Source organism: Physeter macrocephalus, chromosome 8 (assembly GCF_002837175.3).
Source record: "Physeter macrocephalus isolate SW-GA chromosome 8, ASM283717v5, whole genome shotgun sequence".
Lineage (NCBI taxonomy): Eukaryota > Metazoa > Chordata > Mammalia > Artiodactyla > Physeteridae > Physeter > Physeter macrocephalus.
This window is the reverse complement of record NC_041221.1, coordinates 112,717,731-112,734,676: the sequence shown is the minus strand read 5'-3', so window position 1 is coordinate 112,734,676 and position 16,946 is coordinate 112,717,731. Positions and strand designations below refer to the sequence as shown.

Genomic DNA, 16,946 nt, shown 5'->3' with positions numbered 1-16,946 from the left:
CCATTCCTCAGGTGCACCATTTTAATTTTTTTAATTATGAAAAATTTCAAACATACTCAGAAGAGAGAATAGTGTATAATGAACCCTTAATATGTTCATCAGCCAATCTCAACAGTTTTCATCCCAAAGCCAGCCTTCTTTCATCCATATACCTACCCACTTCCCTCACCCTCACTGACTAATATTTTAAAGCAAATCCCAGATACCATTTTTTATATTATCTGGAAATTTTTCAGTATAATCGCTAAACAAAAATAGCTTTTAAAAAAATGGAACCGTAATATTATCACTTCTAAGAAATCAGCCATAATTCCTTATCATTAAATATCAAGTCAGGATGATATATATTTCCTATTGCATCACATCAAGAGGCATATAATATAATCTCTGGCTGTCTCTCCTTTTGATCAAAGGGCTCCAGAGTTGTCAAAACTGATTCATCCATTATAAAGTTCCCCATCAGCCTTCTTTGTTCACTTTTTTTATGGTGTTAAAATACACGTAATGTAATAAAGTTTAACTATTTATAAATGTACAAATCACAGTGTTTTTTAACCATTACCACTGTCTATACCCCAAACATTTTCATCATCCTAAACATAAACTGTGCTCATTAAACAGTAACTCCCCATTCTCCCATCCCTCCAGCCCCTGCTAACCTCTATTCTACTTTTTGTCTCTGTGAATTTACTTATTCTAGGTACATCATATAAGTAGAATCATATAATCTACTGTGTCCTGTGTCTGGCTTATATTTCTCAAGCTCCATCCATATGGTCACATATATCAAAATTTCATTCCTTCTTATGGTTGAGTAAATATACCTGTTGTATGTATATACCACATTTTGTTTTTCTGGTCATCTGTTGATGGACACTTGGATTGTTTTCACCTTTTGGCTATTGTAAATATGGTGGCAGTGAGCACTGGTGTAAAATAAATATCTGTTTCTGGATAATTACCTAGGAGTGGAATTGGTGGATTACATGGTAATTACATGTTCAACTTTTTGAGAAACCACCAAACTGTTTTCCACAGTGGCTGCAGCATTTTACGTTCCCACTAGCAATGTATAAGTGTTCCAATTTCTCTACATTCTCACCAATACTTGGTTTTTCTGTTTTTTTTTTTTTTATAATACCATCCTAATGGCTATGCGGTGACATCCCATTGTGGTTTTGATTTGCATTTCCCTAATGATTAGTGATATTGAGCATCTTTTGATGTGCTTATTGGCCATCCTGTGTATCTTCTTTGAAAAAATGTCCAATTTATCTATTTTTTCTTTTGTTGCCCTTGCTTTTGGTTGTTATTCCATGAAATCATTGCCAAATCCAATGTTATGAAGATTTTCCCTGATGTTGTATTCCAACGGTTTTATAGTTTTAGTTCTTGAGCTTAGGTCTTTGATCCACTTTGAGTTGATTTTTGTATATGGTATAAAGCAAGAGCTTCAGCTTCATCCTTTTACATGTGGACATCCAGCTTTCCCAATACCATTTGTTGTAAAGACAGTTTTTTACCCGTTAAATGGTGTTGGCACCGTTGTCGATAATCATGCTTATTTCTAGGCTCTCCATTGTATTGCATTGGTCCTTACTGTTTTAATTACTGTAGCTTTGTAGTAAGTTTCAACATCAGGAAGTATGAGTCCTCGACATTTTTCTTTTTAAAGATTGTTTTGGCTCTTCAGGGCCCCTTGCAATTTCATGTGAATTTAGGGATTGGCTTTCCCATTTCTTAGGAAAAAGGCTGTTGAAATTTTGATAGAGTTTACATTGAATCTGTAGATTGCTTTGAGTAGTGTTGACATCTTAACAATGTCAGGTCTTCCTGTCCATGGTGATGGAATGTTTATCCATTTATTTAGATCTTTAATCTTTCACCATTGTTTTATAGTTTTTTGCATACAGATCTTTCACCTGCTTAGATAGGTTTATTCCTAAGTATTTAAATTCTTTTGGAAGCTATTATGAGTGGAATTGCTTTCTTAGTTTCCTTTTGGATTGTCTGTTGCTGATGTATAAAAGCTTCATCATCTTATGGAATGGTTTTAGCAGCCGTTGAGGATCATTACTTAGGTCCATTATGTCCTTGGGGGTTGCTAAATGGTGATATTCTATCATTCCCTCTAAATTTATTAACTAGGATTCTTTTATAAAGAAGAATTTCACTTTAACTTAAGGTATGGTTGTACAGAGAAAGGCAGATGATTCTTTCTCTTAATTTTAATGTTCATTCAGTCAGTGAGTTGGTTCCCTAGCATCCTCTAAAGTTTTCCAATAAAATAATTGGGTTTTAGGGTTTTTTCTTTTTTACCCTTTGAGTATCACTGTGAATTCATAGATTTTAATATATTTTATCCATTTTAGTCCATTACATTGTTCTTTTTAATGCTCAAATTGTCCCACCTTTAGCCAGTAGGAGCCCCTTCAAGTTGTTTCTTGAGTCTTTTTGATATGACCTTGGTGGTCTTTGACAACTTTCTAAAGATAACTACTTTTAAACCTTTTTAAAAATTTTAACTCTTATGGATAACTTTAAATAATAACTTTAAATATGCTCATTTCTTGACTTAACACCTTTAGGCATTATCCCAGCTATGAAAACATGTTCCCAACTATGAAAAATGAAGATTTGGCCCCCCCTTTTTCCAGCAAATTGTTACTGGTATATATTTTTTTTAGTTCTGAACCATTTCTCTTCCTCTCCCTTCTAAACCTTTCAGTTTACCTTTACTTTTACAGTGTCAACTTAGGTAACATTCATATTTTGTTCAGTAACAATGATCAAATATTTTATGCTTTGTCTGTAGGTTGATTTTAAAATTTGAAAACCAATAATCACTTATTAGGGCTGTATAAGTATTTTTTATTGCTAAACCAAGTACAGTGTTAAGATTATTGTTCCTTCTTTCTATGTAATGACCTATGTGCCACTTGATGAAAAATGTTTCTAGCATCAGGAGTCTAAAGAGTCTCTGCTTATATTCTATTAATTAAACCAAATGAATGAATAAGTTGGTTTCTTATTTGTACCATAACCTTATTATTGGTTTTGTTTCTTTTTTTTGAGAAATAATGCTTCTTTATTAATCATTAATAGCTTTCGTGGCTCTCTGATTTATTGACACACTTTCAGCTGCTTTGTGACACTTCTTGAACTTTCATATCCACTGCTCACCACCCCCCAACCCCGTTCTCTTCACAGTTTGACAATCCTTTATTTTTTTCTATTGAATGGGATCTTCAGAGAAAGGACAAATACATGTCCTAAATCTTTAAGCTACATAATTTTTTATGCTAAAATTGTATTTGTCTCACCTTGTATCTTTCCTAATTAAAGAGCTTTAATTTTTTTACTATTCTTAAACAAAACTGTCTCTAGCACATGGTTAATAATTTTTGTTGCTCTTTTTTGAAATATTTTTAGTTTTCATTACCAGCAATTTGTAACTAATAGTTCAAAAGCCTGTCATAAGAGTTAGAGTATAGGTTAATAAAATTGCCCTTTTAAAAATAACTGATGAAGTTGAACATACTGGGAAGTTGTGTTTTGAATGTAGGTAAATGTGATGCAGAGAAGTCAGTTGGGTATGGTTCAAAAGAAGGAAATAGTGAGTGGGTCAAGAAAAGGAGAGTACATTTGATAAGATGATAAAAAAAGGTTAATGTGGTTGAGAATTTTAAATGCTTAAGCCTCCTAGGCTTGCTCTGAGAGCCTTACTTAATTAGAGAAAAGCATATTTAAATTACATATATCTGAAAATTGAGCCAAAGGTCAATATGGAAGTTTTATGTCAATAAATTTATATTTGTCATGTCATTTCAGCTTCTGAAAATTTTCCAGTATACTAACTTCGAGAAAAATAGAAATTATATCTTATCAACTCAAGATCGCCTCGTAGGGGGATTTGCCAAGTGGCCAGATAGTCATCCAGGTAATTTATTTTTTGTATAAATCCAGAGCAACTTTTGTTTATTTTTTGAGTAGATCTTCAAGCATCTTTGTCAGAAAGGGCATATGATAGAAAATATAGGCACAGTTGTAAACTTACTTTAAATAATGTTTTTAAAAAGGTAAATTGTTTAAGTTTACGGTAGATTTAGGGTCTTTGGGGTGTAAAGGAAGGATTTGATTATCAAGATGTATTGCTATAGTTTGCCCTTTTTTCCATATATTTCACTTAGCAGTGTTTCATTTTGTTGCGGGCAGTAAGGCAGATGGTCTGAGTGGTCCCTGTCCAAAATAGAATTGGTTCATCCAATATCTTTAGGATTACTAGCTATCTCTTGAGCTCTGCAGAATAAATTAGTCTTAAATCCAAAAGGGAGCTAGTTCTTATCGTTTTCTTAAGTCATTAAATCAGAAATCTCAAATCCTGAATACAGGTGTCCCTCACTGTCCATACTCTTATTCTCTGAATTTTGGCAGATTCAGGTTATTTTATTAGATGAATACTTTTGCTATATGAACTCTCAAACCATTCACTCTCTAAAACTCAGGAACCAAATAGATTCAGACAATACAATATTCCATGCTTTCCCAGTTCAGGAAAGGCATAGATGTGAAGAACAGAGGATTCTTGTATTTTATAAGTAGTTTTAAAAGGGTTCTTCAGAAATAATGACATTTCTTCAAAATATGTGGATAATTCTGCTATTTTCCAAACCTAGATAGGCCATAGTCTAAGCTGCATGCTCTAATATAATAAAGTCAGTAACTACATGGATGCCATCTACAGACCCCTCAGGCCTAGCCTGCCAACACAGCTCATCATCTCCATGCTCTGCCCTGCCCCAAAATTTTGGTGGCACTAGGCCCAAGTTCAGGCCTAGGATTCTGCAAATGTCTTACCAGTCTTCCTCTAGTCCAGTGCCCCTCCTAGTGACACTTGTGTGTGTGTGTATGTACATTTGCTTAAATGAGAGGAAAGGGGCCAAAGCTCCTTTCAGACTCCCAGAGGGATCTCTGATGCAAAAGAGAACCTCTAATCTAAACTCTTCTGTTAAGTCTGTTAAAATTGTTCAAAAACTTTCTTAGCACTCGGAGTCAGTTGGCATGGCACACAAGGCCCTCCCAAGATTTGGCTCCTCTCCCACCGCTAGCATCGTTCTCCAAGCTGCTTGCCCTTCCCCCTTAGGTTTCACCTCCAGCAAAATGAATCTATTTATAGCTTCCAAAAAACTCAATTCAAGACTTTGTTAAAAATAAGTCAGAACACTGACACTTTTGATAAGCAAATTGACCAAGTATTAGCTATAAATATATGACACTAGATTCAAGGAATGATTGTTTTTGCAGCATTGCAGTAGTACCATGGTTTTTATTATTAGTCTAGAACCTCTTCACCTCCTCTCGTCATAGAACGGTTACGGTCAGAATATGTACCTGAATCAAAATACAAATAAGGGGCTCATGGAATCATGTTTTTTTACCTGAAGTGAGCAGGAATATATTTCCTGACATCCATATTTACATGTATTTTCATGCAAAATATGCTTCTTTTTAAAAAAATGTACAATGCTTTTAATTTCTAAAGCAAAATAATATTTTTAAATTTTGGTATCTATAACACATAGCTATAAATATGTTTGAAAAGTGCCTCAAGAAAACAATTCTTTTGGTATTGATTCCATTGTTTTCAATCAGTACATGGTACTATTTAAAAAAATAGTGTACTGTTTTAACAAATAATGGGAAAAGGGAAATGACAGTCGCTTGAAAAGCATTTGTTATATATAAACATATTGAGATACATTTTGATTTTTTACAATAGCTTTTTTAAAAGAAAATTCTTGGAGGTTTTCTCTAGAGAGATCAGTTGTTAAGTTTAACATTTGAGTAAATACTTGGATGTAATATTTTTTACAGATATGTTACAATGTCTCCAGATCCTGTACATTACAGAGCATAGGACGTCTTTGTATGATAAATTGAATTTATGTGGAAAAGATCTGTTCCCAGAGCTGTTATAAAAATCATTTTAGTAAGAGGTTTTAAAATTAGCTTATTCTTGGTTCTGATAAATCAATCTAGTAGCAGATTTGACACACAGAGATTTTATATACATTTATAGGAAAAACTTATGAAAAGAATGAAGTTTTATTATGAGGAAAATATATATTTCAACATCTAAAGTGCTTGAATATGTCACCACCTACAGACAAAGAGTATTTTTAAAAATTTATTTGTTTTTGAGGATTGAAACATTTAACTTCTATTTCATTAGCTTTTACAAAAAATCCTTTTGAGAAAAAAAAATTAATCTTACATTACTGGAAAGTGTAAGATCCTATTTTATTTATTCTAAGTGTATTTTCTATTGCATTCTTTTCCTAGAAAAGTTTCCTTATTTCTACACAATAAAATTTAATGTTGCTTTTTAATTTTAGAAAAACTGCAAGAAAACTATAATAGTATAGGAAAAATCAAGTTTATTTTTTGTGGCCTGAAAATTAGAGGAAAATGAGCTAGAAGAAACCTAAGTATTTTCTGAAAAAGACATAAAAGGGGATTAACATGGACCTTCATTGGTGAAATAACTTTTTCACAAATAACATTGAGTAAGCACAACCGTCATTCCTTTTTTGAAAAGTAAATGATACTTTTGTAAGTAAAACTTTCTCTTTAATTCTTTTGACACAAAAGATGTTTTGAACTTGAATAGCTCATGAGACCATAAATGATGACGAACTCAAAAACAGAAAAAAATTTTGACTGCTACAAAATCTGCTTTTTGTAGTGTTCCCATAACTGCAGAGCTCTGAGCTCTTTCAGAAGTCATATAAGGCTCTCAGGCAAGCAACAGCCGTGCGATTTCAGTGGCCATTTAATGGAAGAAAGTTGCTGCCCCCTGAAAGATGGGAAACAGTAGTGAGGCCACTGTAGAAGAATTGTTATGGTATGAACACTCACATTATTATGACCAAATAGAATGTGTGAGTTTGTTTTTATTGTCAGGTCAGATATTTTTAGAATGACTGACATTACCTGAAATAGGGAAATTAAATATGGTAACAGCATTCCAGAATGGATTATTTTGCCTAAGCTTCTTTCATTTAACATAGTATTGTCATCGTATATGGTTTAGGAACTGTCAGAGATAAAACTTAGGGGGGAGGGCTAATGCTACTTAGATTCTGAGGTTTATTTTCACTTTTAAGAAAAAAATTTCTGTTTATGATATAAAGCTCCTTGTTTCTGTAGTAAGCAAAAGGGAAAAACCCATTAGAGTGAGAAGTCTTTTATATCACTGGTACTCTTCCTTTTTGTTCTTTAATCACAGACGATGTTGGTAATGTCACTTCTTCAGCTAGGAACTGTTCTTTGTTAGTGATGTTTTCTTGAATAATGTATCATCTGATTTTGATGACCTGGTTTTTAAAAATTTGGGGTTTGAGACTTTGAGAAAGCAAATATTTCAAAAACTGTATTTAGTATTTTTCTAAATTTATTTTTAATGTAGTGATGGGCTGATAAGTAGCTAAAATATTTTATACAAATAAGAATGCCTGTTGTGATAAAACTGCCTTATTTTCAGATGCTTTGCATGCATACTTTGGAATTTGTGGCCTGTCACTAATGGAGGAAAGTGGCATTTGTAAAGTTCATCCTGCCCTGAACGTAAGCACACGGACTTCTGAGCGCCTTCGAGATCTCCATCAGAGCTGGAAAACCAAGGACTCTAAACAGTGCTCAGAGAATGTACACATCTCCACATGACTAACTTTAGATTGGGAGGGTGGGGGGGATTTGTAGCCTAACTGTAGCTCAAGGTTAAAAGCCATGTATAACCAAGTGTGCTCTTTTTTTTTAAGAGGTAGAGTCTTACAATCGAATCTTGTGCTGATGTCACTTTGGTATATGGTCTTGAGCCAGTAACCTTCGTACTAGGTTTCAAGGAAATCTTTGTTGAAGTTTGAACCACAGTGGACTCTGTTGTGGTTCTTAAATGTTTATATACTGTATTTCTAAGTTCTTTGAGGCAAACTAACTGTATGTAGGAAGGTTATCTTTTTAAAAAGCTCTTCAGTACAAAATTGTATCATAAATACAAATCTTCAAAAGAAGTTTACAGTTCACATAGCATTGATAATCTTCAGGTGAACACTTAGTGATCATTTAAAAAGCTTGACTGCTGATGGTAGAACATTGCTTTAATGAATTAAGTATCTGGGATTATTCTTTGAAAACAGATGATCCCATAATTTTTAAAAAGAAGACTTATTTTGACTTAAGTAAAATGTGCCAATTAAACTTTTGTGGCCTATACAAATGAAATTAACTTCATAGCAAGAATGAATAGGCTTAACTAATACAATAATTTTCTAAAGGGAGATTGTTTTAAGAAGACTGTTATGTAACTGAGGGACAAGTAATATAACTGTATGTGATTGTGAATGGGAAAGTTTTGTGCTGTGTGGGTCATTTATTTTAGATGTTGCTGGGGTAAATAACAGTTATGTTTGATTTTAATCTCAAATCATTAGTTGCTTTTTTTTCCTTTCTGCAGAGAAAACAGTCTTATCTAGAAGAAAAGCCATTTAATGGTTTTGTTTCTTTTTCTGAGATATATGATACTGTAAATTATACTTGTACTTTTATAACTGAGTTATTTTTAGCCATTTGGATTCTTATTTTTAGTTTGTTGCCCCAGTGTGTTAGCTGCTCTAATTTCAAACTGATGATTTTCTAATTTTTTCAAATGAAATAAGTAAACATTTAAGTAAAAAAAATAGCAACACTCAAGTAAAGTTAATGGTGTAGCTCCATACACGGTCATTCATATTTTTGTATTTTCAGGTAAGTGGGAAGGAAATGTACCATTTAGGGGTTAAGGACTGGGGTTTTGCTTTTCTTTGTTTTCTTCCTTCTGTGACCTAGCTAATTGTAAAGGAATTAGTATAAAAACTCATCTTTATTAGTAATCAATTTATCAATAAATTACATCTGTCACTGTTGCTCTATGACGTTCAAAGTTATGAGAGTAGTGCTGAAATGGAGAAGGAAGTCTCTTCACCAGAGGGACTGGGTTTCATTTAAAGTCTTGGTGATAATAAATGTTGGATTATTAGTTTTACAAATATAAAAACTAAGTTACTAGTATCACTATTTAGATATTGTAATATTTAAATTTTTATTTTAATTTCTTTCCTAGAGTGGAGAAAAAATACCCTTAAATAATGGTCCTTCCCAAAGGAAAACTAGTATATACTTGGAGAAATGATTCATTTATTATTGGCATGCTTAGTTTTAAACCTCAATTTGCCAAAGTCAAAACAGATTCTTTTTTAAATTAGAAATAAAATCAGTTTTCTGATGGTGGGGATCAAATAAGCCTAACAACAGATGTCATCCTTCCATGAGTTATTCCAGTTTGTACCAGTTTAAATTTTGACAAATTAAGACATCTACATCTCAAACTAACTCATTTCGTAGACATCAGGAGTTAAAATGGCATATATGTAACGGCTTTAGAACTATTGAAAAAGCCCCAATTTTTTTTTTCCTGAATTGCCATTAGTGGTTGGAAGCTTAAAAAGTTAGTAATAGTAACCATATTCGTATGAAGGAGAATTCCAAGGTCAAAGTATTTCAAAAAACTACTAAATATTTTCTAACTCCTTGTGTAATTTAATAGCATAAGATTATATATTACAATATGATTCTAATTGATATACTCATGAGAGACCTCCTTGTGAAACTTTATGGACCAGTGAATGTTCATATTCCACAGCAGCATATTGACCAAAAAAATACCAGCCCATTGTGAATTGTGGAGAAACTATTCCCAACTTTTTCTAAATAGTTACCTACCAGAAAAGTATTAATAAAATAAATTATAAGCACTGTTTCATATATATACTTGGTTCTTTAGCAGTGGTGATAGAATAAGAAGGGGAATATGAAGTCTCAGTAACTCTGTTCCCTGTGCTCTACGGCCAACTCCAGTATGGTATTTTTTAGACTATGGTAGGAGAGGCCTTGTTTTGAGCATATGCATGAAAACAAGGTTCATTAGGTCATATAACACAATTCAACCTGTTATCTACAGTGCTTTTAGATTTGACCTATAATATGTGTACATTTTAATTAGATCTTTAAATAATTATTTATAAATATTCAAATTAAAATAGAAGTTTTGCCAACAGTGGTACATAGTTTGAAACTGTTGGGCCTGATAATTTTGAGAGTCAGTATAGTAAGGAGGTGCTCTAGAGTCAGATGACTTGAGTTTAAATCCTAGATCTGCCAGTTCACCAGTGTAATCTTGGACCCTAACTTTCCCTTTGATAAAATGAGGGGGGAAAAAAATCTAACTCACAAGATTGAAGATCAAATGAGGTAATACATATAAAGTACTTAGCAGAGTACTAAGTAAATAAAGTAAATTCCTGAAATAAAGTAAATTCCTAATTATAATTTCTGTCATAACCATCATAAAATTGTTTTTAAAACCTCTCTTTTCTGTAATAGAGATCCCACAGAGTTTAAACTCGAGGAAGATGATGGCAGCATTGTAGTTTCTGAATCTCCCCATTCGAAACCAGAGTAACTAGGATAGCTATTCTACAAAACTAGATGACAGGGTGTCCCCATGAACTTCAGAATACAGTTTTATAAGGACAAACCACTGACCAACATAGTTTCAGCATCTGTGTGGGAGGAAGTGAAAGGCAGGCAGCTGGCTTCTGACAGCCTTGAGAATAGAACTATAACATTGCCCCCAGTTTCTCACTAGAAAGTACAGTGGGCCAGTCTGAGAGCAAAAGCTGAAACTGGGAGGGGTTCTACAGGTCCCCATTTGCAGGTAAGTGTTAGAGCAATATGATATGGTCTGATGATTGTGCTAGAGCAGTCTGGGCCCTGTCCTGTATACATCTTAAAACTAATTAGATGAAGCCTAGCTAGAATTAGAATCCAAATTGGACAGGATAGGTACAATAGGACAAAGAGAAGAGAGAGTCCAGATAAATGTTGGGAAGGAAGGTCAATATACCTAGACATTATATGTGGACATAGATAATCTTTTAAATCACTTTGTGAAAATGAAACAGGAACTTTAGGGCCATAGAGCAAAGAAAAGTCATTCTAGGGCACCCCTTCCTTCTAAAAGTACAGGAAAACTAATTTCCCCCAAAAACAAAACCAAAACCTGAGAAGGATTACAGTCAAAGCCCATTCAAAGTTGTTTTAAGGAATAAAAGAATAAGCAGCCCAATATCCCCACAGACATTGGAAGCACACCAGAAGGACATGACCACAAGACTGATGAAAACCTAGTATTTATTGATTTTAAAAAAGCCATTGTGACAGGAAATTTATAGTTTTAGAGCAATATCAATAAAAATGAGAAAAGCTAAGAATTACACAATCGAGTCTTAAAAACTGGAGGAAAAAGCAAACCAAAAGGAAGTAGAAGGAAGGGATTAATAAAAAGGGGGAAGGAGGGAAGACGAGGTAGACAAACCACCAGACAATCTTTTCAAGAAAAAAAGGGAGGAAGCAAAAACACAAAAGTTTAAATGACAAGAGAGAAATAACCATAAAACAGGAAATTTTTCAAAATTATAACACTACGTTGAGTAATTTTATATAATAAATTAGAAAATAATAACCCTTCTTAGAAAAATGTCAATTGCTAAGATTACTGAAGTAGATACAGAAATTCAAAACAAATGGACTCTTTACAAAAAAAAAAATCAGGCCCAGATTGTTTCAAGGGTATTTCTACCAAACTGTCATGATTAAATAATCCTAATGTTGTTTAAACAATTCCAGGGGCTATAAAGAGACTCCTGAACCTCAAAGGGCAAAAAACACAAAAAAGGCTTCTAAATTCATTTTGTAAAGTGAACATGATAAGCATTGTTTCTAAAACCTGACAAAGTTTGTACCAAAGAGAAAATTCTAGACCGCTCTCACTTATGAATATATCAGTACATAAATGTTAACAGTACATTAGCAAACAATTCAACAGCACTTTCAAAAAATATTTTCATGAGTAAGTTGGATTTATTATATGAATGCAAGAATATTATTAGATAATCCATTAATATTCATATTAAAAGAGTTAAGGAGAAAAATCATATAATTATCTCCATCTTTGCAGAAAAGACACTTGACAAAATTGAGTACTCATTTATGTTAAATATACTCAGTAAGTAGAAATTGATGAGTAATTCATTGACACTGTATCTCTGCCCAAAAGCCAGCATCTTAATGTCGATACTAAAGTCAGGAACAAGGCCCACTATCTCCTCTACTATTTAACTTTGTGTTGGGGGATTTAGTCAATGAGATTAGAGAAAAGAAAACAAAGACATGAATTGAAAAGGAAGAGGAAAACTATTTTTAAATATTTTATATCTGGAAAACACAAAGGCATTTGTTGAAAAGCTATAAGAGAACTTAGTAAAGTAGCAGTTGCATACAACTAACATACAACTATCAGTAGCCTTCACCAGACACAAAAGAGTGCATACTCTGATTCCATTTAGATGAAGTTCAAAATGGGCAAAATTGTCTATGGTGTCAGAAATCAGTGCCCCCATTCAATCACTACCTCCCTCCTCAAAGGTAAGCACTATCATGACTTAAATCACCATCAGCTATGTCTGGTTTTGAACTTTCTGTAAGTGGAATCATAATCGACACATTAGTTTTCAACTGGTTTCTTTTGCTCCACAGGGACTGGAAGAGTGCAAGACAGAGTCTGTGGTGCTGGTGATGTTCTGTTTCATAATTTAGGTGCTGGTTACATAGGTGCATTCACTTTATGAATATTTATCAAGCTGTACACTTATGATTTGTGCACTTTTCTGTATGTATAATTACAGTTCAATAAAAATGTTTACTAAAAAGAATAAAAGACCATATATGTATATAAACCTAAACTAGTTAGAAGATGTTCTTGAAGAGAAGATCCCTTTAATGATTGCAAAAAAAGAAACAAAAACAAGAAACATATGTAAACTTGAGGTCCAAAACCTGTATGAGAAAATCTTAAAACTCTTGAAAGCCCTGACATGGCTGTGGTGCACACTGAAATTTGAGAACCAATCACTGATTTAGAAAAAGCAGCTTGGGCAGGAGAAGCAAGTAAGAACCCCATAATTATTTGCAAATGTAAATTTTTAAAAGTTTTAGTTAACAGTAAGCTGAGTGTGATTCAACAATGTGATCTTTGCTCCCACCCCGAAAAAGCTAATGTGATCTTAGTCTGTGGTAATAGGGTTGAAATGTAATGAATGCTCAGCTATGCAAAGAAAATATGATATTTATTTTCTCAAATGGACCCAATCTTCATTTGCCCGTATCTTCGTCTATCAAGAGGTAGCGGAGGCTAAGGAGTGGGGCCATTTAAATTTGTCAGCTAACAATCTCAGTCTTTTCTGATATCCGTGTTTTTTTTTTCTCTCTTGTTCCTTGTTGGCTGAGTATATGTGCCTCCTGGCAGTTCGTGGGGGCCTCTGTTGCAGGTTGATGCTCTGATCTGGTGTCTACTAAGGTGTCTGCCGCCGGTCTCGTGTGGCCTTTGCAGGTGGGTTGCTGCCATTTGCTGCTAATTGCACAGTCCCAGCACTATGGCCTTTTTGCTCTAATCCCAGGCCACCGCCAATCTCCCTGATTTTAGGGAGATTGTCGCTGTATCTGCACCCTCCTGTCCCCTTCACACACACACACAGACACACACACACACACCATCTCTTTGGCCTATGCAGAAGCTCTTAGGTCTTTATTCCTGAAACACTATCTTCATTTCATATATCTCGTAACCTCCCCTCGCACTTCAATGGTACTGAGCCACCCTGGATGTAGAGGTAAGCTGAAACTATTTCTCCTAGGACTGCAGCCTCTTCTAGGAAGCCTGGAGCAGCAGGTCAGAAGGCCACCTCACGTACCACATATCTAAATATTTAAGAGTTACAAATCACACCAGAAAATTATGTTCTATCGAACTCCTAGACTGACAAATAAAATAACAGATTTGAGGGGCAAAAAGGCAAGTCCTACCAAATAATTGTGAATAGCATAAATGCACAATTAACTTCATTTTCCACCCCAGGCCATGATTTGGCAGTCGGTGCTGCTGGGCTGGAGCAGAGCAGGCAAAGGGGAAAGATTTCTCCCTGATTTGCTGGCTTGCCAGCCCTGGCTCCCTGCAGTCATTAGAGAGATCCACAGATTACGCATCCACTTCTTCTTGGAGGGAGTGTAGGGGGTGGCTCTTTCACACCCACTTGATCTCTCTCCACCCCCCTGCACCTCCTCCATCTGAGCATAAGGTTCTCTTCACTCCGCACAGTCTGAGTCAGGTGATCTTCGCCTACATACGTGTCCAGCCTCCTACCCTACCAACATCACCCTATCAAGTATCTCAAAGGAAACTGAGGCTCAAATCTAGAAATCTTGGCCTCCTCAGGGTTCCCAGCCCATGGCCAGCCCTCTTTCCCCACCCTAGGCCCCCTCCGACACCTTGAGGGGCTCCCTTATGCTTATGACAAGCTCTATATCATCTCCAACTCCCCCAGGCAGCTGCTCCATCATCACACCTTGGACCCAAGTGTGTACACACACCTTAGCAGCACAGTCCAAAAAGGACCCAGGAGAGAACCCCATGCAGGCCCTGGAAGTGGGCTCACGTGAGAATTCCATGATCTCTGGTAGCTGGGGGCATGCTCTAGAAAGGGGGCCCACCAGTCTTGTGGGGAGCATTGGAGTGGGGCCCTCTTGCCCAGATCTAAGGGCAGTACTGACAGACTACCGGCCTCTATGTCCTTAGTTTCCTTCACACCTGTCTAGACCTTGCTACGAGGCATTCCACGCACCTCCTCTCCTCTGCCCATCTCTCATCCTTTCCACTTTCCCAGGCCTGGGAGTAAATAAGATTCCTCCCCTTCGTTTCTGGCAGGGACTTTCTCCTTTCTTCATTTTCTGAGTTCTACCATTGCCTTGACATGTTAACTGGAGGGCTTTTTGGTTTTGTTTTTAATTTATTTAATTTTGGCTGCATTGGGTCTTCGTTGCTGTGCATCGGCTTTCTCTAGTTGCGGTGAGCGGGGGCTACTCTTCATTGCGGTGAGCGGGCTTCTCATTGCGGTGGCTTCTCTTGTTGCGGAGCACGGGCTCTAGGCGCATGGGCTTCAGTAGTTGTGGCTCACAGGCTCAGTAGTTGTGGCACGCAGGCTCAGTAATTGCGGCGCATGGGCTTAGTTGCTCCGCGGCATGTGGGATCCTCCCAGAGCAGGGCTGAAACCTGTGTCCCCTGCATTGGCAGGCGGATTCTTAACCACTGCGCCACCAGGGAAGTCCTTAACTGGAATTTAATTTATAAAATCCTTTCTGAAGTGACAAAGGCTAGCTTTATGATTCTTATTTTGCTGCAAACTCTAAAGCTGCTTATTCCCTTCCTTCCTCATTGCTGTAATATGCTAAACCTCTCAAGGTAAATGAGTGCCTCTGGTGGAACAGGAAATGCAAAGGCAAAAAAATCACAGTTTTTCAAAGTTACTATCCCTGCCTATTAAAGTATCATTTTAATAGAAGTAGGGCAGCTAAAATGAAGGAGGTGATGACACCACTGTGTACTGTTGGTTTCAAGGTACCACATATTAAAAAGGTCAGAAGTGGGAAGATCAGGCTTTCTAGGGGAGCAAGGAGAAATGGGCCATATTTATCATATTCAAATAGCTGAAGAGCTGTTCTGTGGAATAAGGTTTAGATTCAGTGCCAACTCTATAGAATTTCTGTTTAGTGGGGTCTTAGGGGGCGGCCATCTTAAGAAGGCAAGGCCTAGGGGACTTGCCTTGAAGTTGATTTGCATATCACCGAACTCTTGTTTATTGTGTGATCATTTGAGCTGGCTTTAGAGCATGTGAGGATTAGGGGTTAATCTTAATGTATACCCCTCCTTAGTCACATTCTGGCTCCACCAGTAACTGGACTGCTCAAAACTTTAAACATGCACAACAAATAATATTTTTTGAATAGTGGAATTGATAAATGAATCAGTATGTGAGAAAGATAAAGGACTGCAATGTCAGAGCTGTGTGAAGCTGGAATGGAACCAGTAAGCTCCCTGCCCTGGAGAAGGTAAGCTCAACTGGAAGACAGGGAGGAAGCAGAGGACTGCAGGCTGGCAGTGCATAGCTAGACTCACTTTCAGATGACAGTCAGTTTGGACAGGGAAGTGTCAAACAGGAAAACAGACACCATTATTTTAGAGCATTACCCCATTTCTCTAAAAGTCAGCATTCCTATTGCCTGTTTTTGAACAACCTGCATTTTCAGAGTAAACAAATCATCCTAGTTGATGAGGGAAAGTTCCAGTTTTCAGAAAAATTCTCAGTTTAAATGTAAAAGGAATGATGGCGGCAGAAAAGAACTATTTTGCAAATGCTCATAGATTCTAGGCTAAAACCATCAGTGGATACTGAAACCATTAGGAGAAAAGGTGATGGAGAATGTTAAAATGGAGGGCTCATGCTGCCAGCACCTGAATCCACTAATCAACCCTGTGGTCTCTAAAAGGAGAACAGACAGTAAGAGCCTCCTGATTAATGCCCTGTGAGGTACACAGTACTAGCTACAAAGTATCCTTGCCAAAAACAGCAGAGACTGAAGCTTATCAATCTGCTGGAGGTAATGTCTAGATCTCACCAGTGAAATGGGAAAGGTAAAATGGCACCACGAGGAGGCATCCAGCTGTGTCAGAGGTAGCACATCCTAAAGATAAATCTGGTTTCTTCAACAAGCCAATGGCATAAGGAAGTGGAAGGAGAGGGATAAGGTAGACTGTTCTAGATTAAAAGAAATGTAAGAGACATAGGAACACATGGACCTGACTTGGGCTTGGGTCCTAATTTAAGCAAACTAACTTTCAAAAGACATTTTTTTTTTTTTTGCGGTACGCGGGCCTCTCCCGTTGCAGAGCACAGGCT

General features: G+C 36.1%; 1 protein-coding gene across 11 annotated transcripts in view; it reads left to right on the top strand.

The window, feature by feature from the left end:
- PGGT1B (protein geranylgeranyltransferase type I subunit beta) overlaps positions 1-16,946 on the top strand; it is an 85,452-nt gene that overhangs the window by 47,071 nt on the left and 21,435 nt on the right. For 6 of the 11 annotated variants that reach the window (XM_055086715.1, XM_055086716.1, XM_055086714.1 and 3 more), the window contains exons 8-9: positions 3,832-3,940; positions 7,544-7,707. In XM_055086715.1, the coding sequence (XP_054942690.1) occupies positions 3,832-3,940; positions 7,544-7,707 (273 nt within the window). Of the gene's footprint in view, positions 1-3,831; positions 3,941-6,395; positions 6,613-6,745; positions 6,905-7,543; positions 13,547-16,946 lie in introns of those variants that run through there. The other 5 variants (XM_055086718.1, XM_007116248.3, XM_055086719.1 and 2 more) reach the window with 4 other exon arrangements.